The sequence below is a fragment of the Ananas comosus genome, linkage group 17 (genome assembly GCF_001540865.1).
Source record: "Ananas comosus cultivar F153 linkage group 17, ASM154086v1, whole genome shotgun sequence".
Classification (NCBI taxonomy): domain Eukaryota; kingdom Viridiplantae; phylum Streptophyta; class Magnoliopsida; order Poales; family Bromeliaceae; genus Ananas; species Ananas comosus.
This window is the reverse complement of record NC_033637.1, coordinates 4,864,646-4,892,454: the sequence shown is the minus strand read 5'-3', so window position 1 is coordinate 4,892,454 and position 27,809 is coordinate 4,864,646. Positions and strand designations below refer to the sequence as shown.

At 35.8% G+C, this 27,809-nt stretch overlaps 1 protein-coding gene across 1 annotated transcript; it reads left to right on the top strand.

Moving 5' to 3' along the window:
* LOC109723615 (agamous-like MADS-box protein AGL9 homolog) lies at positions 313 to 21,966 on the top strand. Its single transcript, XM_020252057.1, has 8 exons — positions 313 to 615; positions 2,264 to 2,342; positions 19,404 to 19,465; positions 19,536 to 19,635; positions 19,878 to 19,919; positions 19,999 to 20,040; positions 20,545 to 20,684; positions 21,612 to 21,966. The coding sequence occupies exons 1-8, from the start codon at positions 431 to 433 to the stop codon at positions 21,688 to 21,690; spliced, it is 729 nt and encodes a 242-aa protein (XP_020107646.1). The 5' UTR covers positions 313 to 430; the 3' UTR covers positions 21,691 to 21,966.

Here is a 27,809-nt window from a genome sequence, read left to right as displayed (position 1 = left end):
CTGATTATTTTGTATCGACGGATTTTAGAAATTTTACCTAATTTATTGATAAAGTTAAGCCAAATGATAGTTAAATAACTAAAGAGATAGTTAAATAACTAAAGGAACTATCAAATATGATATATATATATTTAAATTAAACAAATTCGAAGTTAAGGGGTCTCAATTAAAAAAAAAATAGTGGAGGGGGTCTCCATGCAATTTTAGCTTAAGGAAAGGGAATGGCGCTAGCTTGTTAGGGCTCCTTCTTTTCGAGCTCTCGCTTTCGCATGTCTATAAATAGCAAAGAGGGGGCTTCTCCTCTCCGCACTTCTCCAAAACACAAGCTTCTCCTTTTAGCTCTACACTTCTTCCTCTTCATCCTCTTCCTCTTCTTGATCTCTTCTTCTTCTTCTTCTTCGTTTTGGGTTGTGGGTTAGGGTTTTGGGGAATGGGGAGGGGGAGGGTGGAGCTGAAGCGGATCGAGAACAAGATCAATCGGCAGGTGACCTTCGCGAAGCGCCGGAATGGGCTCCTCAAGAAGGCCTACGAGCTCTCCGTGCTCTGCGATGCCGAGGTCGCCCTCATTATCTTCTCCAACCGGGGCAAGCTCTACGAGTTCTGCAGCAGCTCCAGGTGAATCCATCGATCGGCTACTTCGATCTCCGATCTCCGATCTCCTTCCTGTTAGATCGGCTACGGTCTCTTTGTTTTGGTTGCTGCTTTTGCGTTCGATTGGTTAGCTGATCCGATTTTGTGGTTCTTTGATCGGTTTCCGGATTTGAATTTTGGAGCATGTGGCTGCTGCTTTTGCGCTAGGTTTCCATTTCGGTGAAGGAAATGGAAAAGTAGATTTAATAAACGAGAAAAGAAAGGAAACTAATTATCTTTTACACTTAGATCAGCTCCGAAGAAGCTGATCTTTTTAGGGTTTTGAGATTTTTAAGGTCTTTCCAACTTCTTTTGGCTTCTTGTTTTGGTAATAAGGAGAAGATCTCATTTTCGTGCCAAAATGATCAGATAAGTAGATCGAGATCTCTTTTCTAATTCTTTCTTGGATCCTAGGGGGTTTTCCTTGGATCTTGCCTCAAAACCTCTTTATTAAGAGTTTACAACCCCTTGCTTTCACGTTTTGATGTGTGGATGATGAGTGAAAAAGGCATCGCATTTAGGAGTTAGGGTTTGCGATTTGCTTCAAACTCTCATCGTATCACCCTTTAGAAATTAGGGTTAGCTCTTAGCTTCAGAATTTCTTTTTGGAAACATAAGCAACGTACAGCCTCAGATCTTTCCTTTTGCTTCGTAATATGTGTGCAATAATAATTCCTCATGGCAAAGAAATTCTAAAAAAACTGGTCTTTTCTTGACATGACATCATGAAAATTCGCACTGCTAAGTTTAGGAATCGTCAATTTGTATGTTGTCTCTTTTACAGAAGTTCCTTTTTTGATTCTCCCAAAGAGCCCAATTGTTGTTTTTTGGTCATTAGGGATTTTCTTTTCATATCTAATGTGTGTGCGTGTTTAAGCAGTGAGTGCATGACAAAACCGAATCTGAATTTTGCGTGATTTCACTTCATGATTGACCCTTTGCTTTGTCATGGCGATTTTTGAAATATATAAAAAAAACGCTTTTCTGGTTATAATATATCTTTTGATTATACATTTTAAAATGTGCTTTAAAAGAAGACATGGAATTTAGCTCTAAGATGTCATCTACATCCCGTTAATGATCATTAAACTTTGAGATCAGCTAGGTTTATCTCTAAATGCACGCATGATCTCTAGCTTAGAATTCTATAATGGAATTTCCATTAAAATATGCATTTTCTACTTCTATCAGTCGTATTTCTCTCCGATTCTTTCTAAAAATTTCGATCGGAGCACTCAAGAGAGAACAAGTTACATCCTCATCATCATTCATGACTTTTCGGAATAATATGTGAGTCAACAGGACTCAAAGATGAAATTTCTGTGCAAATAATTGGCAACTCCTCACAATTTATTACTCATGTCCTAAAATCTACTATATGAAAACTTAACTATTGGCTTAGTTATTTATTACTTCCGTTTCTTATATTGGAGAAGTCGTTAATAGATATTTTAAGACACATCTATATTTGTGGAATAAAAAAAATTCAAGAATGTTAAATGCAGTTCCATGCTTTTCTTGATGCATAACAAAGTTTTGACTATTTGAGATTTTTCAAACTGTTTTTGTTTAGGTTATTAACTTTCGTTATTTTTAATAAGCCTTCTAATGAGCCTACTGGCTAAATCTACAGCATGATGAAGACACTCGAGAGGTACCAAAAATGCAATTATGGGGCGCCGGAAACAAATATTATATCAAAGGAGACTCAGGTAACATTGTCAATGATCTCTTCAGAATATGCATGGTTGCAATTCTTTTATTCTAGGTCTTTTAGTTAACGAATAATTTCTAATATGATAAATTTAATTCCTGGAAATTTTTATTTTCCATCAAGCGTTGATTGCATTGCATGTTTACGAATACAAGAGATGGTCATAACTGTCTATGGATGTGCTAGATGATGCAGGAAGGATTAATAATAAGCATGTACGTTTATACGTATAAGACTATAGCATGTTATTTTGAGTTCCGCAAAGTTTGAAGTACTGAAATTGTCAAATTATGCAAAATAACTATTGTTCTTCAAATGCTTAATTAAGCTACCAGAGAATGGTACATTTATTAATATTTATATTCAATACTCATCCTCGATCATTTCTAAACTCGAGACTTTCGATAAGTCCAAGACATGGACTTGGAAGGAAATTAATTGAAGTTAACTAGGAGTCTGGCGGGACTCGAACTTAGGACCTTCGACTTTGATATCATATTAAATTGCGCAAAATAATTATTGTGCTCCAAAAGTTTAATTTATTAGAGAACAGTAATTTTTAATATTTATATTCAACAAAAATCAACTTTCAAACCCTATGATATGAGTGCAACAAAACTGTTATCTTGTGTGTCATAGTCTTCTGTATTATTGCCTTTTAAGTTGCTATTTCGGTTTTTTGCATGAAAGAACTTTAGAACCATTAGATTCTCTTGGAATCAAATTTGTGTACAAGAAACCGTGCTTTAGTAATGCTAGATTTTGCTAGATATTGATAATAATTCACGGCATAATAAAGAATCTACAAATATTAATATCTAATGTTGAATTGTTGCACAAAAAAAAACACTATAAATTATTATAACTAATCCAAGGCATGAGTATGGCCAAAAAAGGGAGCAACAAATACAATACGATGAGCAAATATATCACCAGCTATATTAATGATGAAATAAATAAATGTATGTCTATATGTTTGTATCTTCATATGCATGCGTTCAGCATGGATATGTCTATAGTGTCTATATATTTATATATGTATAGTGTGTGTGGGTACGTGCATGCATACTGCTGTTTATATGTGGGTGTGCATTTGCGTTATTGTGCTCATTTGACAACCCACAATCTGATACTAAGTAGTGGGCCAGCCCATGCCCACATAAGTCAAAGAACATGACATATGTAATAGAATCCATACAACAAAAAAACATGAACCTTTTAGATCTGAGCCCACTAACATATGTCAACACTTTTACTTGTTTATAATTTTTTGATATGGGACTATTCATATGTGAACTCTTAACATTCTTCATCTTTCACATTTGGACGATCAACTGCCCGTTGAACTCTTTTTCTTTTTTATTCTTTAAGAGTTGTATCAAGCCAATTTTTCGGTTCTTCTCCAAAACATACCCTTCAAGTTTCTTTACTTTTCATCTGAATCCATGCATTTTTTAACCGAGGCCACTCAAAAATTCATTTGAGCCCATGTGCCCTAACTTGTGCCTCCCTAGCTTGATTGCTTTTGAATGCACTAACCATTTTACCCTATACGCTTAACATGCACCTTTTTAGCTCAATTCTTTTTAGTGCATTAAACCATCATATCGTGACCATGACTTCGCTCTATGAACCAGTCATGTCCATAACCGTCACCAATTTAATCACACCACACCACCTAGACAAGTAGCTTAGAATCTTCAAAGAGCCACAAACTCGATCGCACCATGCCAGTTAGACAAGTAGCCCATGATCGTTAACCATCAAATATCCATTGTTAATAAGTTCTAGGTTTAGTCCACACCTGCATAAGCCAAAGGATATGATATATCTGATGGAACACATTCAACTAAAAGCTTAAGTCTATTAGGTCTGAGTCCAATAGTAGATTTTGTTGGATTATGTAAAGCCATGTCCCAAGTCGATGTCACGGTAAAAACATCGAAGTTTTGGGATTTCTGGATGTTGGGTACCTGTACCTGAAGTTTTAGTACCGGTACTATTGAGTACCTCAACAGTTCCTCAGGAGTACCTCAAAACCCGAAAGCTGAAAAACTGCTTTTTGTATTGAGTACCGGTATGCGACTTGGTGTACTGATACGCCATATTCTGTTTATGTATTGAGTACCGGGATGCGACTTTGAGTACGGGTACGCAATTCCGCGACGGATTGGATATGCAGAGCTTGACTCTAATTAGATCTAATTTTGTTCCAAAAGATTAGGGATTGTCGGATCGTTGGTGCTAACCATTAATCCCAAAAGCTTGAGCTGTTAGAAATACGCAACCAATTAACTTAAAGCGTACAGAAACAGCACCCACAGGTCTTGATTGTGACTCGGCCCAACCAGTCTCACGCCACTTTGAACATGACTCGATCGGCCTACCCAGCCTCACGTCATTTCGAACATGACTCGGCCAAATATAGCCTCCCGCCACAGGGCAGGATGCTAGCCTATTTAAGCCAACAATCCTCCCTCCAACACCTGCACACATTTGCAGCATGCGGGAGTCGAACCTGTGGCCTCTGGTTCTGATACCATTTATCGAATCGTTGGCGCTAACCATTAATCTCAAAAACTCGAGCTGTTAGAAAAACACAAGTAATTCATTTAAAGCGTACAGATACAACGCCTACGGGTCTTGATTGTGACTCGGCCGAACCAGCCTCACGCCACTTCAAATATGACTCGGCCCATCCAGCCTTACACTATTTCGAATATGACTCGACCCAACATGGCCTCCTGCCATAGGGCAGGATGCTGGGCTATGTAAGCCAACAAGGGATGGTGTAGAATTACTTTAAAATGGATTCCTAAGAGGATATAGACGGTTAGATATGAATCGGAGATTCGGATGGAAGGCAAAGATCGTTTCCTACTAGAATTGAGATTTTTGGATTCTTTAAACTCTTGTAATTAATCTTTTAGATTATGAGCTTTATTGTAGACTCCCCATTTGAGAGGAAAACGTGGAGAGCTCCTGAGAAAGAGTTTCTTGTAATCCAATCTATTTCTTTGTACTTTTGTGTCGTGGATTAATCGAAAAAAAGTATTGAGGTGGTCTTACCCATGGACGTAGGTCGACTCAAGGTTGACCGAACCACATAAATCTTGTGTTCTTGTGATTTTTATTTTCTTAATTGCTTTGTTATTCTTGTGTTTATTTTTCTATGATCGTTCTCGTCTCTTACGTCTACAAAAGATTCTATTTCTGCTGCGCTCGTATGCTGTGTGGGTTTGAGTTGTGCTCGGTAACTCCACGTCTGATCTCTATTATTCTTTTATAATTATTCGATTAAGGACTATTCTCGTGCAAACTCTTAATGCAACCAAAATGAGACCTTTCTAGGAGGAAAATTTAGGGGGGAACCCAAAATTCCCTCCACATTCCTTTAAATTTTTTTAAAACTATTCTCTCTCACCTATAATTGGATTCCTTTTTTTTCTCGTGCCTCTCACCTCTTTCTCTTTCAATTTCAAAATGAAATTTGAACTTGAGCTATAACCCCTCTTGTCAAGGTGAAATTCTACTCTCACATTGCAAGTGAAAATAAAACCACATCTATTTATATTTGGGGGTGTGGCATAAGCCCTTACGGGCTTGTGAAGAAAAGAATTGGGTTTGAGAGAAAATTCTTTAATTTGTGTGCACGCACTAAACTGAACCAACCCATTGCGGGACTTACCCAAAATATTTTAATAATTGTTGCTTGATAATTATTTATTTAGTTCACTTGTTTCTAATTTTTTTTCTATTGCGTCTGCTCAGGTGAATGCGCACGTTTTGCGAACGTTCTCGTGTCTCTTTCGGTGCATGTCGGAGACTTTAATATTAGGGTGCGTTTGGTTCGCGCTATCTTTTAAAGATTCCTAGTAATCCAATAAGAATAAAAAAATATGGCGGTGTTTGGCTAAACGCACTAAGTAATCTAGTTGGTAATATTGGATTCACTTGGGAATAAGATTCACCCCAAAGTACTAATCTCATTCGCTTGAGGGAGGGTGGGTATCCTCATATTAATGAATTGGGGTAATCATAATATGTCTAATCTCTTTCTTTCTTCCTACCCGCCGGCTAATTGATATTATTTTTCTTTACACTCTAACCTTATATCTCGCTCTAAACATATTTTTCTCTCTAAAATTCAACTTTTTTTTCTCTCTCTAAACTAAGCTTTCTCTCTCTCTCTCTTTCTAAAATTTCAACTCTCTCCCTCTAATTTCGACTGTATTTTTCTTTCTATTTTTTTAATTATGCTCTCTCTCTCTCTCTCTCTCTCTCTAACTTATACTCTCTCTCCCTTTTTTCTAAAAAGATGTTGAAACTTTTGGTAACATTATCTAAAATTAATTAAATAAATTAATTAATTAATTGTATATTTTTTTTGTAATATTAAATAACATGGCTAATTAATATTACTGTGCGAACCAAACACAGAAATTTTACATTCTTAGTAATAGGATGAATAGGAATAAGATTCTCGGATATCTTTTATTCCTAGTAATCTTTCATAATGCGAACCAAACGCACCCTTAGGGTTTTTATGCATATATAACGTGAGTGTTTTGCGAATGTTTGTGTGTGTCATCAGGTGCACCTTGTGGACTTTAATGTAAGCATTTTATGGAACTATAAAAGGGGACTTACATTTACGGCATGTTTGGTTCATCTATTTTAGACTATGAAATCGGAATGTAATTCATTGATTCCGATAATTGTCATTTATTTTATAGCAATCAAATTTTGGTTCCCATTCCACTCCCGAGTGGGAATGGTCAAATTCATTTATGATCCAATCCGGCTTAGAATTCCGGATTGGTCAATTTGAAAATAAACTATTCAAAATTTTTTTTTATCAACACCTATCTCATCTCCCTTCATCAATTTTCTCTCTCTTAATCAAAACCCTCTCTCAAAATTTATGAATTTTCATTCAAATAATGAACCAAATATTTTTGGATGATTCTTCAATCCATTTCCAATTCCAAAGCAATCCAATCCATTTCTCATTTCCATTCCAATCATAAACCAAACATGTCGTTAGGGTTTTGTGGATCTATAAAAAGGCCACATGATAGTGCCCTTACATATCCCAACTTATCTATGTGTTGAAAAAATTTTCGTCAATTAACCTCCGCCACAGTCGTGCTCGTAGGATAAGGAGTTTCGAACATACCTTTGGGGTAGTACGTACTCTTGGTTAATCTACGTCAAAGATAGAAATATGCCTTAGGGCAGTTCCTCGCACACTTTCGAATTGATCAGTTTTTTGCTTCCTTTTTTGGATTGATCAATTTTCTGCTTTCTTTTCTTCCCAAACTACTGACCCAAAATATTCTTGTCTGGCTATTATAATTATTAATTAGAATTCATAGTCTCTTATATTTACAATCACAATCTTTTTCCCATCCAACATTTTCTTTCTAAACTACTGATCCACAATGGTTAAATCTGGCTATTATTATTAAAATTCATGGTCTCTTATATTCACAATCGCAATCCTTTTTCCATCTAACCAATACAACCATGTGATGTGAGGCCAATCTAGCACTTCCGCTACAACTCTTTTCCCATCCAACCAAGACAACCAAGATGACCACCAAGCAATGTGTGGCCGACTTCGCCCTCACACTTTTGGGCACAACCCCGGCCACAGCCCTTTTCCCGTCCAACCAAGACAACCAAGATGACCACGGGGAGATGTGAGCCCCACTTCGCACTTCTGGTTGGTGAACTCGCTGTGATACAAAAGATTAATAATCCAAACTATTGACCCAAAATGTTTATGCCTAGCTATTAATTATTATTAGGGTCTATGAACTCTTATGTTCACAATTATAATTCTTTTTCTATCTGATGTGGACTATTAGGGTGTGGCAATTTTAATCACAAATCTAATTTATTAGTGCTCTAGTTTTAATAATGCATTCACAGAGTTTTCAGAATGATAGGAGAGTTGAATCACATCCTTGACTTCTTAACCTAGGAATTTTATTAAGAAAGCTCCTATATATGTATAGGCTGCTAATCTTGCCTAATTCTTCGTTCACAAGCGTAGAACTCCACTTTCAAAGCGAAGAAAGTGGGGTGTGCGTGTTCTTCCCTTTCCATGGTCATTCGAGATGCCATGTTCTTCTCGCTCTATTCCATTTAGCTTATAATTCTTGCATGCCTATTTAATACGAAAAATTAGGGATTTTTTATCAACTACAACACCTACCCTTAAATCAAAATATACCGTCTTTATAATGCTTATCATTCCCTTTTTCTAGTGCATTTATTTATTTTTTTCCTTCCTAGGATTATTAGCTTCTCTCTTCCTTTTATTCAAGAGCTTATTCCCCTTAACTTTCTCATCATCGGATTTGTGCCCAAGTTCTTTTTTTGGGATAAGTACTGCAAACTTTGCTGAACAACATTTCTTTTCTTGCTTTACACTTGCAATCCAAATATACTGTCGTTGTAATGCTCAACGTTCCTTTTGCTAGTGCATTTATTTATTTTTTTTCCTTCCCAGGATTATTAGCTTCTCTCTCCCTTTTATTCAAGAGCTTATTCCCCTTAACTTTCTTATCATCAGGTTTTTGCCCAAGTTCTTTGTTTTGGGGTAAGTACTACAAACTTCGCTGAACAACATTTCCTTTTTCTTGCTTTGCACTTGCAAAACAAGCTTCCCACAAATGGCATATTGCAATTCCTATATTAATTAAAATTCTATCGTTCGCTCTCTTCAAAATGCTAGAGTAACCAAACTAGACATTGCTTCTTACTATGGAAGCCATCGGTTTGTACTAGAGAGCCAAATCTCATTCTTGCAAGTTAGTATGCAATTGCGTTGCACACTGTCATGCAGAAATTGTGGTATTCAGTATGTTTGCACACTAATGCCTTAGTTGGAGAGTGAAAGAGGCAACACAAGTGCAACAATGATAACACCCAGTCATTTGTAGAATCGATCATGTGGGTGGAGCACAGCTCACCATTGTTACGGTGATGGGCCACCAACAAATACGTTCTATATACTTGTTATGGTATATAGAGATCTCCACAAAAAGTAAAATAGAAAAAACGAGAGGGGAAGAAGACAAATCAAAGAATCTGGTACGTTGTCATGGAAGCAAAACAAAATAACTTTATTGAAGAAAAAAACTCATCACCATATGCAACCTTCGGCGAGCGCTAATTAATTATGGCGACTCCCGACTTCATTAACCAAATAATCCCAACCTATCTATTTATAACTAATTACATAGAATCCTACTCTAATTAGATTTCATCTTAACCATCATTTAAATAATAACCGAATATATCTTAACCATAACTGAATATAATAATGGATAATATCAAATAATCTAATCCTAATCTAATTAGCATTATCTCTAACACTCCCCCATAATGCTAATGTCCTTCACACCGATCTTTTCTCGGCAAAATATGAATTTCTCCAATGTTAGCGACTTTATGAAAATATCCGCCATCTGCTCCTCGGTTGCTTAGTGTATCAACTCGAACCCTTCTCGTACTTTTTCGATCATCAACTGAATCTGTCCAACCACTATTAAAATAACCAAAATAAAAATCGTTAGGATTAGTATACCACAACCGGTGGTCTCTTGTTCCTTTCAAATCTCTCAATATCATTTTCGCCTTATATATCAACTTAAATCCAATAACTTCTTTATCTATAGGCGATTCATCAAACTCGTAGATATTATTTTTCCTTAACGCTGCATTTTCTTTGTTCGTCGCCTTATACCAATCATTAGATTTTGCCACCTTTTCGCAGTTTTGTGATTCTCCACATTGTGAATACATGCACTGTTCATATATTTCACTAAGTGATCTTACTTTTCTTGGCGTTGTCTCTGGAGAAGTTTCTGGTGAAATTCATGGTGAAGCTTGTGGTGTTGTTTCTGTGCTTGTCGTGTTTTCGCCATTGTTTCTATTTTCAGTTGCAGTTTCATTTTCGAATATCAAAAGTGGATTATCCTGCACTTTTGCGCTCCAATCCCAAGCTTTTTGTTCATCAAATATAGCATCACGACTTATAATTAAAGAGTTAGTAGTAGGATTATAAAATCGATAAGCTTTACTTCTTTCACTATATCCAACAAAAATACACTTCTGACTATTATCATCCAATTTTTGCCTATTTTGTGATGGGGTATGAACAAAAGAAGCTGATCCAAAAATTTTAAAGTGTTTTACCTTCGGTTTCCACCCCGTCCATACTTCATAAGGTGTAATATTCTCCAGCGCTAAAGTTGTACTTCTATTGAGAATGTATGCTGCAGTAGATACCGCTTCTGCCCAAAATTTGTTCGGGAGATTTTTCGCTTTCAACATGCTTTTTGCCATCCCCACTAAACTTCGATTTTTGCGCTCTGCAATTCCGTTCTGCTGAGGTGTGTAACTGGTTGTCAACTGTCTGTGGATACCATTAGCCTTACAAAAATTTTCAAACTTGTTAGAAATAAATTCTTCCCCTCAATCTGTACAAAGGGTGCTAATATAATAACCAGATTCGTTCTCAATCAAATTTTTAAATTTCTGAAAAACATCAAAAGCTTGGGATTTATTTTTGATAAAATAAACCCAAGTCATCCGGCTATAATCATCCACGAAAACTACAAAGTAGTAATTGATGCTGAGCGACGGTGTCTACATCGGTCCGCATACATCTGCATGTATTAATTCTAATGGTTCTTTGGCTCTCCTATTGCTCTTTCTCGGAAAAGAGTTCCTGTGATGCTTTCCTAGCACACAACTTTCACATACAGAATTATTATTATGCACCAAAGGCAAACCATCAACCATATTCTTTTTATGTAATAGATCAAGTCCCTTAAAACTCAAATGACCATATCGATAGTGCCATAACCAATCATCATCTAGCACTACTTTCATTGCAACATGAACAGGAAAAATTTTATTTTCTGTCATTGGAACTTCAAAAAGCAAATTCTTTTTATCTTTATCTTCATAAATTGTGCACTTAGAATCTTCAAAAATAAGCGAATGACCTTCTTTCAAAAATTGACCCACACTAAAAAGATTGGAATTTAATCCTGAAACATATAAGACATTATTTATTTTTTGCATTCCAGAAATATTTACCGCAATTGTACCTCTTCCGTGCACGTCATGGACATAACCGTCACCTATCGTCACCCGGCCTTTAACTGATTTGTCCAAATTAATAAAGTTCTCTTCTTTTCCTGTCATGTGACTGCTACAACCACTATCGACATACCAAATATTGTTAGTAATTTTTTCTAATGAACGACATGTAAAAAGTACATTATCGTTTTCATTCTTTTCACAAACAAAATTCACATTTTGTTGTTTCAATCGACAAAAGCGCTCGATATGGCCAAATTTTTTACAATAATAGCATTGAATATTTTTACGATTACGAGATTCATCGTTACCTCCGTAGGTTCTCTGATTTTGATTACCCGATCTTTCATCGTTTCTGTTGTTGAAATCACCCGATCTACCTCCGCGGTCTCTGCCTAGGCCACGACCACGGCCTCTACTATAGCCACCGTATGCTAAAGCTTGATAATTAGAAGAATCGGCACCATCTTTTTCATCGCTTTTCGATTCACTTTGAAAAGCATGCTCAGAAAAATTTTCAGTTCTATCTTTTCGTTCTTCATGTACTAAAAGAGAACCAAGAAGTTCGCTACAAGATAATTTAGATAAATCTTTTGCCTCTTCTATAGCAGAAACAACATCACCATATTTTTTCGTTAGACTTCTTAAAATTTTTTCGACTACTGTTTGATCAGTAATCTGTTCACCATATGTACGCATCAAGATAACTAATTCCATAACTTTAGAATAAAAAGTATGAATATTTTCATTTTCTTGCATAAAAGAAGTTTCAAATCTTCTTTTTAAAATTTGAATTTTAACTCTAAGTACCTTTTCATTACCTTGGTATTCCTTCTGTAATATATCCCATACTTCCTTTGATTTAGTAGCACCGGCAATGTGAGAAAATATAGAATCGTCAACTGATTGCTGAATAAAAAAAAACGCCTTTGCATCTTTTTCAGATTCTCTCCGGTTGTTTCCTTGCATCCTTTTTCGACAAAATCCCATAAATCTTGGGATCGCAGTAACGTCCGCATCTTCACGCACCAAAAATCATAATTGTCCCCCTTGAAAATTGGGAATCCTTGTGCAACTCCATTAGCGCTGTTAAACGCTATCAACACCTTCTCCTCTCGAAATCTAGGCTCTGATACCACTTGTTACGGTGATGGGCCACTAACAAATACGTTCTATATACTTGTTATGGTATAGAGAGATCTCCACAAAAAGTAAAATAGAAAAAAACGAGAGAGGAAGAAGACAAATCAAAAAATCTGGTACGTTGTCATGGAAGAAAAACAAAATAACTTTATTGAAGAACATAACTCATCACCATATGCAACCTTTGGCGAGCGCTAATTAATTATGGCGACTCCCAGCTTCATTAACCAAATAATCCCAACCTATCTATTTATAACTAATTACATATAATCCTACTCTAATTAGATTTCATCTTAACCATCATTTAAATAATAACCGAATATATTTTAATCATAACCGAATATAATAATGGATAATATCAAATAATCTAATCCTAATCTAATTAGCATTATCTCTAACAACCATAAGGTCGAGTATGATATTGCTTGATACTTATGAGTGTGTCAGAGCCTAATGAGGACATAAGGCTTAAAGAGTGGGAGAATGTAAGACCCCAGGAATAGGACTAAACCTCTTAACTCGGCTATATCAATTTAGACAGTGGCTAGATCCACGAGGTATAAACATTGGATTAAAGCCATCCAAAATACCTGATATCCTATACCTTACTTGGACCCGAATCGTAGCCAATAAAAAATGGATAGCATATGAGCAAAAAAAAATTATCCATTAAAGTTTCGGACATAGGTCCGGATGCTTTATAACCGACTTGGATCCGATCCGAATCCAACCTTTTAATGGGTAGGGTTTGAAATAGTTTTCAAATCTAGATTTGGATTTAGACTCAGTGAAATATCCGATAGCAAATAAAATAGAATTGAAGTTGAGATATCATCTTCAATAGGACTTATAGATGAAGGGTCTTTGTGTACGTCCAAATGAAACCCTTTTGTTGACAGGTTGAAGACTTTTGTTACTAGAAATTCTGGAAAAAGAATCAATCGACAAGAAAAAAATTTTGATAATTGTTCTATTGGTTATTGTGACTATTATGTTGTTGTTCACTCGTGAAAATTGAAAAACTTGATACCTATATTTTCATTGCAATATTTCAGACATATTATGTATATGTTTTAACTATATAATAGTAGGTACATGTGTTTTGGACCCATGTGTATTGTAGTATTATATGGTTCATATTACTTTACGGTAGGTGCATATGCTTTGGATTCATGTGTATTATAGTAGTATATGGTTTATATCCACTTAAGATGTCTTAGTACGTATATGCTACTTGATGATGCCATTTTGTACTTTTTATGGAGTATGATAGCTTTTCCATATCTTTTGTGCTTATGAAAAATGATGGCCTTTCTTGTATTGGGATATTTTGTTCTTTCTTTTGAACGAATTTTTTTGAACTGAGTGCAATTTATTAGAATGCGAGTTTTTTTTATAGTAAGAGCTTTATAGTTTATCTATAAACTGTTTAATTAAGGCTATAAAAATTATATGCATATGGATATCCATACCTGATCTAGACCTGACCCATACCCGATTTCAAGTAGTATTCGGATAGTCACTATTCAGACCAGCTCAGATAGATCCGATGGGTATATTAGTAACTTAAGCGCCCAGACCCAAACCTGACCCGAAGTTAAATAGGTAGGGTATATATATTTTTTTCCTACCTATGTTTTTTAAGGTATGGGTACAGTATATAATTATCCAAACCCGACCCGATCCATATGAACACCTTTACACTGGAGTGAATATATAAAAATATATACTCCTAGGCCCCGTTTGGTTTGAGGGATAAGCGGGGATAACAAAAGTTATCCCCGCTATTCCGCCAAATGGAGTGATTTGTTGTAGGGATATTTTATTCGGTCAAACCTTGCTATTCCTGATTATCCCGGAATAGCAAGGAATTTTCTATTCCACCATTTTGGTGGAATAGTGCTATTCCAATACTTAATTTCAAACTTAATTAAAATTATATGTTGAATTAAAACTAAATTATATAAATATAATATGTTATATATTATAATATATTATTTTTATTATAAAATTATTAATTATACTATATTAATACATATTTTTTATAATTAAATATTATAATAAAATCTTTTTATTAAATTTAAGTTTAAGTATAATTGTAAAAAAATTTATAAATTTATTATAATAAATTATTTTTATTAATTGTTCCCACCCCTATTCTTATTTTAAAATTTGAAAACTTAAAATTTAAAAATTTAAATTTTTAAAATTTATAATTTGAAATCTCAAAATTAAAGTTTATAATTTTAAATTTTAAATTTAAAATTATAATATGCATAAAAGAAATTGTACTTGCTGTTATTATGACGCATTCGACAATAAGCATGCAATCGTCATATTAATTTTCTAAGTTATGAATGTTGTGTTGCAATTAGTAGTACCATGAGAAATATAACAAATTTAATTTTTAATTTAATTTTTAATTGTCCGTAAGTTGTTGGCTTGCCAGCACACGATGCCCGTGGCCTTGGTCCCTCCCGACGAACCTAATTGACTCCTCAAGTGTCAATCCGAGGACCCATAATTGAATCCCACGTCAACGGCAAAATTGAGCTTCACCATATAGTGTCAAATCCTCTAAAAATTATGGCCCGGTCGTAAAAGTAGTTAATAGCATTTAAACGGACTCTAAACAAATTCAAATCAAGTTCTAAAAACCCTAGTCTAAACTTTAAAAGCAAAAATCCCCAAATTCATTTCTTTAGGGCTTCCAAGTTTGAAATAGATCTTTCCTCCAAGCTTGTGCTCCACTATTTCTCATCTTCTTTGAGAATGGTCGAGAATGTTCTGTCCTTACTTTTGGTCATCTTCTCAAGAAAGAAGAATAAAGAAAGAGATGAGAGGAGAAGAAACTTTTTGTTAAATATAAAAATGTTTAAACACCGTTCTTTAACAGTTTAAGATTTTAGAGTACAACGGTTGTTTTACATGGGATCAGAGCAGGAGGTCCTGAGTTCGAGTCACGCCAGGCTTCTAGTATATTAATTTCGTTCTCTAACAGCTTAAGTTTTTAGAGTAAAATGGTTGTTTTACACTTTTCCTGCCTAACATTTAATCACATGAGGCTTAGACATATGAGGAGAGTAATTTTGGTCTTTTCCTATCTTAATGGGTGGCAGACAAGAGGATGGCTATGAATGATTAACTACATAAGCTTTGTTGGTGAAAGAGTCGGTGACTGGGTCGTTTTGCCTCTTAATTGTTAGTTCAGCCCATAACTGGAGAAATTATGCAGCTTCTGCTTATGTTTGTACAGCCATATACAGAATTTGCGCACCATTAATTCGAAATCATAAAGTGTTTCGGATAAATTGCGCCGTGTCCCTGAGTAAACGTATTTAGGTCTTAGACATTTCAAATCGTATCAGTCTCTGTATGGCATTGTACAATACTATCTGAAAATTATACAAACTTAGCAGAAAAGAAGTTTTAACTTAAACTTGATTAGCCCAATTTGGGGTTCGGAGTATGACATTTAAGGTGGATAGAAGTATTCACAAAGTAGCAATACAGTAAGTGTTAGGATTTGGTTAGATTTGTAGTTAAATCCTATTTGGATAAGAATTAATATTTAAATTTGTTTGAGATAAATTAAAATTTAAATATTAATTAGAGGATAAACCTAACTAGATTATGATTAATATTTAAATCTATTAGAGATTGATTAAGATAGATTTAGATATTAATTAAAGTATGAATTCTAAATATATTAGGATTGGGGTACGTTTTAAGTTGAGCATTATAAATAGGCATTGTGGCTCTCTTTTTTAAAGGGAGTACGGCTGGAATCATTGGGGTGTCGTACCAGGAGAGAAAAGAGAGAGAGAGTTATTTTAGTGCACCTTGTTCACGGGTACACACGGAGAGGTCTTCTTTGTGGGTTTATAGAAGACGAGAGAAAGCTTTTGCTGAGGAGACGGGTTTATGGTAAAAACCGGATTCGACGCTTCCGTTGCGGAATCCCAACAATCGATACCGGATCTACAGCAGTCGGTACCACAACGGATTGCGGATTGTCGAGATCCGGTACCGGGGCGAGTACCGGATTCCCAACAATTGGTATCAGAGCCGAAGGTTACCGATCTGCAGGAGAGATCGACGGAGATGGCCACGAAATTCGAAATCGAGAAGTTCGACGGCAAGAACAATTTCGGATTATGACAAATTAAAGTACAAGCAATCCTCGTACAGCAAGAGTTAGACGACACGATGAACGGGAAGGAGGCAAAGCCGGCGGAGGTCACGGATGCGGCATGGACGAAGATAGAGCGGAAGGCGCTGAGTACGCTTCATCTATCATTAGCAGATGAGGTTTTTTACAATGTAGCCGGCGAGACGACACCGACGAAATTGTGGAAGAAATTGAAAGATCTGTACATGACCAAATCCCTGACGAGCAGATTGTATCTGAAGCAGCGACTGTTTACGTTGCAGATGTAAGAAGCGGCGAGCCTACATGATCATCTAAATGAGTTCAACAAGGTGGTGGCCCAATTGACCAGCATCGAAGTCAATCTGGATGACGAAGACAAGGCGTTGATCCTACTATCTTCGCTACCGACGACATATGAGCATTTGGTGACCACGTTGCTTTATGGCAAGGAGTCCATAAGCGTGGAGGCGGTCACGGCGGCGCTTCTCTCGAACGAGATGCGGAAGATGACTTAAGAGTCCGGCACGCAAAGTCAGGATGTAGGACTGGTGGTGACTGCGAAGAAAGAGACGAGAATATCGGCGACCGGATATCAACAGAAGAAACCGCTATTTGAGGTAGAATGCTTTTATTGTCACAGGAAGGGGCATGTCAAGCGCAATTGTCGAAAACTTCAGGATGATCTAAAGGAGTTAAAGCGACAGAAGGAGCAAACTGTCGTGAACCAGGACGAGACGGTATCAGCGACGGCGCAGACAGCAGAGTCGGAGATGATCGATTCTGATGTACTGTATGCGGCGACCGGAGGTGCGAAAATTTTGGACGATGCATGGGTGCTCGATTCAGCGTGTTCTTTTCACGTATGCCCGGAGAATGAGTCTTTTGCCACCTATAAGACGATCAAAGGTGGAAAGGCGCTGATGGGGAACGGGACAGCGTGCAAAGTATTGGGAGTCGGCATGGTGAAAATCCGAATGCACGATGGGGTCGTGAGGACGCTGACAGGTGTGCGGCATGTTCCTGAATTGAAGCGGAATTTGATCTCGTTAGGCACATTGGACTCGAAGGGTTGCGATATTTCAGCTTCAGGTGGAGCTGTGAGAGTCCGAAAACGAGATCGGGTCGTATGCGAGGCGAACAAGCGTGGGAACTTATACGTTCTGAATGGGAGCACAGCCAGAACGGGAGCGAAGATGGTTTTGGTTCCAAAAGTTCGCGGATGTGCAGTTGCTCGAGACGGAGCGACGGATGCGGCGACATCGAGCGGAGGAGACAAGCTCAAGGTGGAGCTTGCATGGTGAGCTCGACGTAGCGGTTGAAAATTACAAATCAAACCAAGGTGGAGAATGTTAGGATTTGGTTAGATTTGTAGTTAAATCCTATTTGGATAAGAATTAATATTTAAATCTGTTTGAGATAAATTAAGATTTAAATATTAATTAGAGGATAAACCTAACTAGATTAGGATTAATATTTAAATCTATTAGAGATTGATTAAGATAGATTTAGATATTAATTAAAGTATGAATCCTAAATATATTAGGATTGGGGTACGTTTTAAGTTGAGCATTATAAATAGGCATTGTGGTTCTCTTTTTTAAAGGGAGTACGGCTGGAATCATTGGGGTGTCGTACCAGGAGAGAAAAGAGAGAGAGAGTTATTTTAGTGCACCTTGTTCACGGGTACATGCGGAGAGGTCTTCTTTGTGGGTTTATAGAAGACGAGAGAAAGCTTTTGCTGAGGAGACGGGTTTATGGTAAAAACCGGATTCGACGCTTCCGTTGCGGAATCCCAACAATCGATACCGGATCCACAGCAGTCAGTACCACAGCGGGTTGCGGATTGTCGAGATCCGGTACCAGGGCGTGTACCGGATTCCCAACAGTAAGTACCAATAAATGATCCAAACATGTCAGGTGTTGGGTACTAGGAAGTTAGAAGAAGAAACTGCAATTTTAGTAGACACTAAGGGAGATTATCATCGATTTGGTTTATGGTTATAAGAGAAGTTCTTGGCTTAGTGACTTACTCTTGCCATGCTTCGAAGGCTAACTGTTTATAAACATTCAGATGATCCCCGAGCTCCCTGTCATGACTTTTAGGATTTCTCACAACTCATTAACTTAGCAACTCTTTAAATTTTCTAGGTCAATGACTAGATTTCTAACATGACTCTTTCCCAAAACGTACTTTATTATTCGAAAGTAGGAATTACAAATTACATTTTGACGTCAAGTAGGTTATATTTTTCTTACTCCAATTCATCAATGAGAAAAAGTGGATAACTTTTCTTATTGCAAATCTGTAGTACCATTTTCTTTTTTAAGTGAAAACTTCAATTCCTATATATAGGCTTCAGAACATCTCTTTCACCAATTGTTGGGCTAACACACAAACAATTAATATTGTAATTAGGAAAAGTTAACTCTTTTAGCAATTAATATTATAACTAGGAAAGGTAAACTCTTTTATCAGTTCTACATGAGTTGCATTGGAAACAGGAAGATGGAATTTGGTTTATACGAGTTGCAATATGTTCTGCAAAATTTAGAATGCACCAACATGCTAATGGTTAACTCCAATCCATCATCTGAGCCGAATGAAAGGACTAATCCCTCTTACCTTGTTGTCGTGAACAGAGTAGTCAACAGGAATACTTGAAACTTAAAGCACGTGTCGAGGCCCTGCAACGTTCGCAAAGGTGAGTAAAATAAATACTACAAATGTTATTTTTCCATGATTTGTATGATTTTAACTCGATGTAACCTCAGAAATCTCCTTGGCGAGGATTTGGGCCCACTCAGCAGCAAGGAACTTGAGCAACTGGAGCGACAGTTGGATGCATCACTGAAACAAATAAGATCAACACGCGTATATTTACGTTGAACTTTATTTCTTACACGATATTGTTTTTTATTTAAATTTCTTTCACTAAAGACCGGGATCAACAATAGCATTGTTTCTTGTTTCTTGATGATGAGAATTAATTTCTTGTCTCTCTGATAACACAGTTTTCATCATATGCTACTTCTCTAAACTTTCTCATTAAACGGAGAGCAAAATAGAAGTTAAGAAATGTAAAATCTTGACTTAGAATTTCTATCTTTTGGCAGACCCAATACATGCTTGATCAACTGGCAGACCTGCAGAGGAGGGTATAGTATTGCTTCAAATAGTTTTTGAGTGGCATTTATTTTGAATACCAGTCTAATGGACTGTATTCTTTTTCTGCAGGAGCAAATGCTTTCTGAGGCCAATAGAAGCCTAAGGAGAAGGGTGAGTACCTGCTTTGCTCTTTACGAGATTCGCGGAATGGATTTGATTGATCATTGTATGCAATGAAGCCATTTTTACATGGAGAACAAACAAAAGCTGATGATTAAGTTTCAGAAAAGATTAAATATGAATGACAGAATCCGGTCGATGTGAACGAATTAAGATAGACAATCATAGAGCTTTCATAAGAATTAATTGTATAGTACTTCTGGAATTCGCATATTGTGCACATGACACTTTAAGAGTAATCAATGTTGACGAAGTACATTAATGAAATATAACAATGAAAGTAAGAATGATTGATTCAGATCATTCGAATCAAATCTTATGGCTTAAGCTTGTCAGTTGAATGCGACGGAAAACATGTGCCATACCCTTCAACACAAATTAAAATCCGGTTATATGTTTCTTTTATTTTACCATAAATTTAGCCTATATTCATGTGAAAAAAAATCTAAGCTGTTTATTGCAATTATTATTTTGATGGTTTGCACGTACATGCAGCTGGAAGAGAGCAACCAGGCTAGTCAGCAGCAGGTTTGGGATCCGAACGCACACGCTGTTGGTTATGGCCGGCAGGCTGCTCAGCCTCAGGGTGATGGCTTCTTCCAGCCTATCGAGTGTGAACCCACTCTCCAAATCGGGTAAGTTTATTTATACGCATTCGGAAACGTGTTATTAATTTAGCAGCTGTAGTCAAAGCTTAAATAAAAGAAGGCCTTGCTGTAGGGTCTGTAGGCATTAATATTGTTTGATGAAGTTCTTGTTTGATAGCACTATTCTAATAGGCTTTACATTGAGCTTCTATTTCAGGCGAAAGTATAAGCTTTAAACTGAGGCTTATTTTACTGCCTCACAAATTTTCCTCCTTCTGCCATGATTAAAGTCTCACTAAATGCTTCAAAAAAGCTGACAACAGGTGAAAGTGGAATACAAAGTTTGATCAAATAGTCAACAATTCATCATAATACCAATGAAAATAACATGTGGATTAAACAGTAGGTTAACTGAATTGGCATACTTTTTTCCTTTGGGATATAATAGGGATCTGGATTTCTAACCGGTACTAGTCTACAAACCATTTTCACGTAGAGAGACAAATGTAACATACTCTGACATTTCTTTGCATGCATAGAGCATACACCAGAACAAATTTGATCAAACCTTCATACATAATATACAATGTTTTAATATACTTCTGCGAAAGAAAATTTATATAGATTTCCTTTAATTCGAACTTGACACCGTTTTTAATGCCTATTCAGAATCCACTACATTGATCAGCTATTAAACAAAAGCAATTAGCAAGCTTTCACACTCTAGTCTTCTATCTGAACGACATACACATTACCCTTCATTTTGTGCATATAGGGTAGTGTGAAACATATTTTATGTTCAAAAATTTTCCTTGCTTAGATGTGGACTTGAATTAAATGATAGTTAGATGAGATTTGGCGCTTCGTGGGATTCAAACATAGAGATAATTTGTTTTGATACTATGTAAAACAACTAATTACTATAAAAACTTAAGCCGACAAAGAGCAAAGTTTTTAATATTTCATACTTAATAGGTACCATCCTGATCAAATAACAATCGCGACAACTCCCGGGCCAAGTGTGAGCAACTATTTGCCAGGATGGCTTGCATAAGGTAATTAAGCAGGTATTTCTCTGTACACAATCCTTGCTGCTTTTGGGCCAACACTCTCTCCCTGCTTGTGTTGTATTGTTAGAGACCCAATTTCCCACGAAAATGTTGTGTTTGATTGTAATAGTTTGTATTATCTAAACTGTTCTACTGGTGCTGCTTGCTCTTATTTAATTAGGCACGAGCTTGTATTTCAGATACTTGTGTAATAAGCTACTGGAAGGATTCACCCTTTTAACTAATGTCTATGTAATTGTATGGCATTTGGAGTATTGTCATTTTGTTGGCTTTTTGTTAGATATAAAACATCAAAAAGTACTATTTTCCGACGGCTTAAACTTTGGAGGTAAATGATTATTTTATATTATTTAATATTGTATAAAAAGAGTATTATTAAAACATTATTCTTGAACGGCTTAAGTTTTTTGAGATAAATAGTTGAATTCGTGTCTCGTGTCTATCAAAATATCTAACAATTTAGGATTTTAGAAACAAATAGTGATTTCACATAGTTTAACAATTTTTATCATGGAACTTCATTATTTGTCCAGGAAATAAGAAGGGAGATTTTGATGAGCTCGAGTATGTTTGGGTTCCTGTGTGAATAGTTTGACTGGTTCATACATAATTTTTTGGGGCATGTTTATTTTGAATATGACTTGGTAGTACCTTCGTACCATTCCGTACACATTATTTTAAATGAGGAAACGAAGTTTTGGTCAACTTGTGATCATAAGATCGCTATTAATAAACTAAAAAGTCTGTAAACCCAAGAAAAAACTACACTACATGCATGTTAATCTTTTTCTACTGAAAAAACTGTGGAAGTCAAAAAAGATGGACCGTAATTTCGGCAAAATATTGTGGAGACCGACCCTCTCAGTTATATATATGCCGCATTTTGAAATAGTTCTCGAGCTTTAATTTTTTTTTTCATTGGTTTAATTTTTCCATTCAAATGAACAGAAGATTTCACTTAATTTAATATTAATTTTTAGTAGATTTAGGCTGCGTTTGGTCGGAGGAATATTCTAGAACAAAACAGGATATCTCTCTTTGTTCCCCCCAAACACAAGGCAAAATGGGACAACCCCTTATTCTGGGCTTAACGGGTTATTCCCGACTAACCCGTTAAGCCTAGTTCTCCTTTGATGGAGAACAAGCTGGAACTTCTCAATTTTGTCTCTTTTTTTTTTTTTTTTTTTTTTTTTCTGGCCTTTTAATTTTTTTATACTTTATTTTAATTAATTTCAAATAAATTAAATGAATGCTCAAATTTAATAAATAAATATATTAATATAAATATTATTTATACTTAAATTTTTTTAGATAATATAAATTAATTAAATTTGATATATTTTTTATTTTATTAAGTTTTATCATGTATATATTGATATTTAATTATTTTATTTTATATTAAGTATTATATACATAAAATCATTTTTTCATATATTATATATATTTTTTATTTGTATTGAAATTTATACTAATTATTAATTAAAATTATAAGGATATTGTTAGTATTATACTTTATTTATTAATATATTATGAATAAATTGTCACGCCCCGGATTACTCGTTTCTCCGGGCACGCCGACAAATCCGCCGTATACAAAGGAATTTTTCCTATATACGAAGCGATAGCTGTATCTGTATCTGTATATGTAATTATATAATACTATAACCAGTAGTATAAAGCTGCTAAAAAGAAAATATGTATAAATAACATCGGTTCAAATACATACATAGTATCCTGATACAAAAACACTCGCTTCGGCAAGATACTAACATCCATATGTATAAGAACAAAAAACTATAATTACCTGTAGCTGGTATAAATCTCTAGGTCAGCAGCAACTGGGAAGGGATCTAGCTCGCGACTCCCTTTTCACGATTCGAATTAGCAACAGCAGCAGCCGAAGACGAAGGCTCTGCAAAAGGTTTCCAACCACTGGGTGTGAAAACTACTGCAAAAAGAAGTAGTACTCAGTGGTTACCGCTATCGACCTCAACGGTTCACCCACTGATTCTACAGATATATGCTCAAAAATAGTAAAGAAAGCTGGAACAAATCTACAGCTATATACCACTATACTATCACAATCTAACACTAACTATCTGTAGAAAATGCAATATCTGACCCAATTTCTCTGGGGACTGTGAATACGCCCGTCCCACCTGTCGAAATTACACTAATTGCCATCACGCTAGGTCGTCAGTGGAGAGTAAGTCCAAACAGGGCAAACCGACATCAACACAAAAGCACTAAGCCCGACTCCGGAGCGGCACTCGTGGGTGCTACTCAACCGAGTATATAAATGTGTCTCTGCCGAGCTCAATCAGGTTCTCACATGCTGTAATCAAAGTAAAAAGGTATCATTGGTCGAACAACCACAATCTACATGCCCTCGACACAATCTGATGCAAAAACTGCAAACTGGGTCCACCGTCAACCACAACGGCACCCGACAATCCGAAATAGTCTGTACACTACTGTAAAAATACACTCGGCATCTCAGTACGAGCGTAAATGCATTCTACACTATTCTGAGTATCCACAGCCCACAAACTTTGGCGATACAAACAAACTACGCCTCCTAGAGCTAAATCTGATAGTTTGAGCAAATGACGATGTAGAATCGATAGTTTTCTTCTAAGTCAAATTTAAGTCCAATATATATAATTTAGCTAATATTCTACGCTCCAATTCAGATTTAAAAATAATATAAATCAACGAATCGAGCTACTAAACATGCTATAAAAAGCGGAAATACATGTCGACAACAAACTATACTTAGGAGAAAATCCGTAGAATCCGGTAAGCATATCATTAACCCACCTCCAAAGCTACTCCGACAACGGCAGGAAATCGAAAGAAATGGAACCACGCGCTCGCCCGACCTCCCAACGAAGCAACTACGACGTCCACGCACTCGAACGGCTCCCCGGCGCGACGTCGGCGTGGATCCAAATTCCACCCAAGGCCTCCACCTTGCTCACGGTCAAGAACTAGAGAGAGAGAGCACAGCAAAAATAAACTCCTCCTCAGCCTCTCTCTATCCTATATATAGTAGTGGGGATAAGGGTGAAGTGAACGAGGCATCAAAAGACGAAACAGCCTCTCACCTATCCTGGAGTACCGGTATCAGGCCGATGCCGTACCGATACCCCGCATCAGTCTTCGCAACCCGAGAGCAACAAACAGAAATTCTATACTGTGGTATTGATACTCCCCTGTGTGGTACCGGTACGCATTGCTGAAAATCGACAATATGCAAATTTCGATGCTAAAATTCTGCTCTCGCGTCGCAACAAGCCCGTCTTGCGTCTATTTTGCGCCAACGCGACTCGGACCTGTTTCGGCACTCTCCAGATGTGTCGACAAGTCTCAAATGCTGTAATTCCGCAGCTGCTGGCCACCAGGGATACTACATAAATTATATAAAATAAATTATTACATAAAATAAATTATTATATATAATAAAATATACTATTTTAAATTAGATTGTTACATAAAATATTATATTATAAATTACTATATGAAGTAATTTTATATAAAATATACTAATATAAATTAGTTATTTTATTTTTAAAAATATATTTAGACATTGTTCTACACTTTTTATCCAATCGCTACTAAGGATATCCTCTAGAATATTCCTAAATGCATCCAAACATAAATTTATAATTATTTTATCTTGTACCAAAATATTTTTTGTTATCGGGAATAAAATAAAGCTGTTCTTCAAAATTTAGTTCTCAAGCCAAACGCAGTCTAAAATCTTTATTATTTTTGCGGCTGATGGAAATGTCCATTCCATTTAGTCATAAATGCCCCAGCGACTAACGATGTCGTGACTTTGACAAATATTCTAATTCAAATAGCTGAAATTATTATTCAAATCATATATCACCAACATAGAGAAACAAATGTCAACCGGATCATTTAATGCTGAAGGGTCGGTTTCAAAATGAAACACAATTCAAGCCTACATTTTCAGCTAGTAAATTTTAAGAGAAGAGAAGTGCAGAAAAAAAAACTATTTTTCGTCACTTAGAATGATAACTTGACGGAATTAAGTTGGAGATCTGAATCCAAACAAGAGGTTCGTGCCTCCGGCTTCTCAGATTGTATCTAATAGAGAAGGAAGCAGTCTTAAGAGTAGACAAGTGCAGAAAAAAAAAACTATTTTTTTTTAAAAAAATTAAAATAAATAAACCGACATTAGATTCAACAATTACTGCTAAATTATCAATTTTCATATGCCGTCACATACACTCTATTAATGGTGGTGTTCAAACTTGTTGGGTCGTCACCAACCCTCCCCTGCACGCGAGAACTGGGTCAACAAATTAAGCGCTACAAATTAAAAAATGGAGGACTTTGATCTAATTAGTAATTAAGTTCGATCATTTAACCACCTGATTCTCAGATTAGTCAAATAATCGTACTCCATGCTTAGGGAGCTGTTTACAAGTGCGAAGCCGGAGAATGAGGAACTCGTGGGTTTGGCAGAACCCACTTTGTTTTAATTTCCACTCGACTTTACATTATAATTTATAACTTTTATAATTCTATTATTTTTAACTTTTTTATTATATTATAATTTATTATTTACATCATTTTTTTATAATTTATTATTTGTATAATTATATAATTATATTATATTTTTATTTATAATGTTATAATTTATTTATTTATCAAGTTGTATAAGAGGCCATGTAATAATTTTATTTTACAACTACCAAACGAAGGGCAGAACTAAAAGAATTTTACTTTTACTGTCCTAAAAACAAACAGTACCATTTTCATTTGAACTCCAATTAAACTCAAAAAACTCAAAATGCACTTCAACTGAAGTCCAAATTCGCGAAAATATATATATATATTATCTTCAACTCGGCAGCCCCCCATGCCGCTCGGGCCCTTCACCGAGTCATCTCCCTTGCCAAAGCTTGGATGGAGCATCTCTGACTTTCTTCCTGCATTTACTTTTAGTTACGCTTTCTACCTCTTTCTCTTTCTCTTTCTGTTTCTTTTGTCTCTTTCCTTCAACGGAGGCCCTGGCTGCTTCCAAAATATTCGCCTAGTTCATTTTGCTTAATGAATGAAGCAGGTAGCTCGCTACCTATTCTTAAAAAAGAAAAAAAAGAAAAAAAATATATCTACCCTAAGTAGGAGTTCGGATGAACTTACGACTTTGATGTCAAAACAAATGCGGACGTCCATATCTTCAGTTTTATACATTCAAAAGGAATTTGAATTTTGTGAGCTTACCGTGGACTTGCATTCGCGGCCCCACGGAAGTAATTGTAGATTCATTAAAGTCAATTTTTGTTTAATTATTCATTTTGATGACCCCTGTATAGCGGGCAAAGTCATGGATAGGAAAGTGAAAGGGTGAATATTATCTCACCAAGATTTTTCACATTTTCATCAAAGTAAATAAGGAAGGTTTTCACTTGCACCGAAATTCCACTCCCATCTGCCGCCCTTGGACTACTCCAGTACAAAGATACCTTAAAGGGTGCGTTTGGTTCGCATTATGAAAGATTACTAGGAATAAAAGATATCCGAGAATCTTATTCCTATTCATCCTATTACTAAGAATGTAAAATTTCTGTGTTTGGTTCGCACAGTAATATTAATTAGTCATTTTATTTATTATTACAAAAAAATATACAATTAATTAATTTATTTATTTAATTAATTTTAGATAATGTTACCAAAAGTTTCAACATCTTTTTAGAAAAAAAGGAGAGAGAGTATAAGTTAGAGAGAGAGAGCATAATTAAAAAAATAGAAAGAAAAATATAGTCGAAATTAGAAGGAGTGAGAGAGTTGAAATTTTAGAAAGAGAGAGAGAGAAAGCTTAGTTTAGAGAGAGAAAAAAAAGTTGAATTTTAGAGAGAAAAATATGTTTAGAGAGAGATATAAGGTTAGAGTGTAAAAAAAAATAATATCAATTAACCGGCGGGTAGGAAGAAAGAAAGAGATTAGACATATTATGATTACCCCAATCCATTAATATGAGAATACCCACCCTCCCTCAAGCGAATGAGATTAGTACTTTGGGGTGAATCTTATTCCCAAGTGAATCCAATATTACCAACTAGATTAC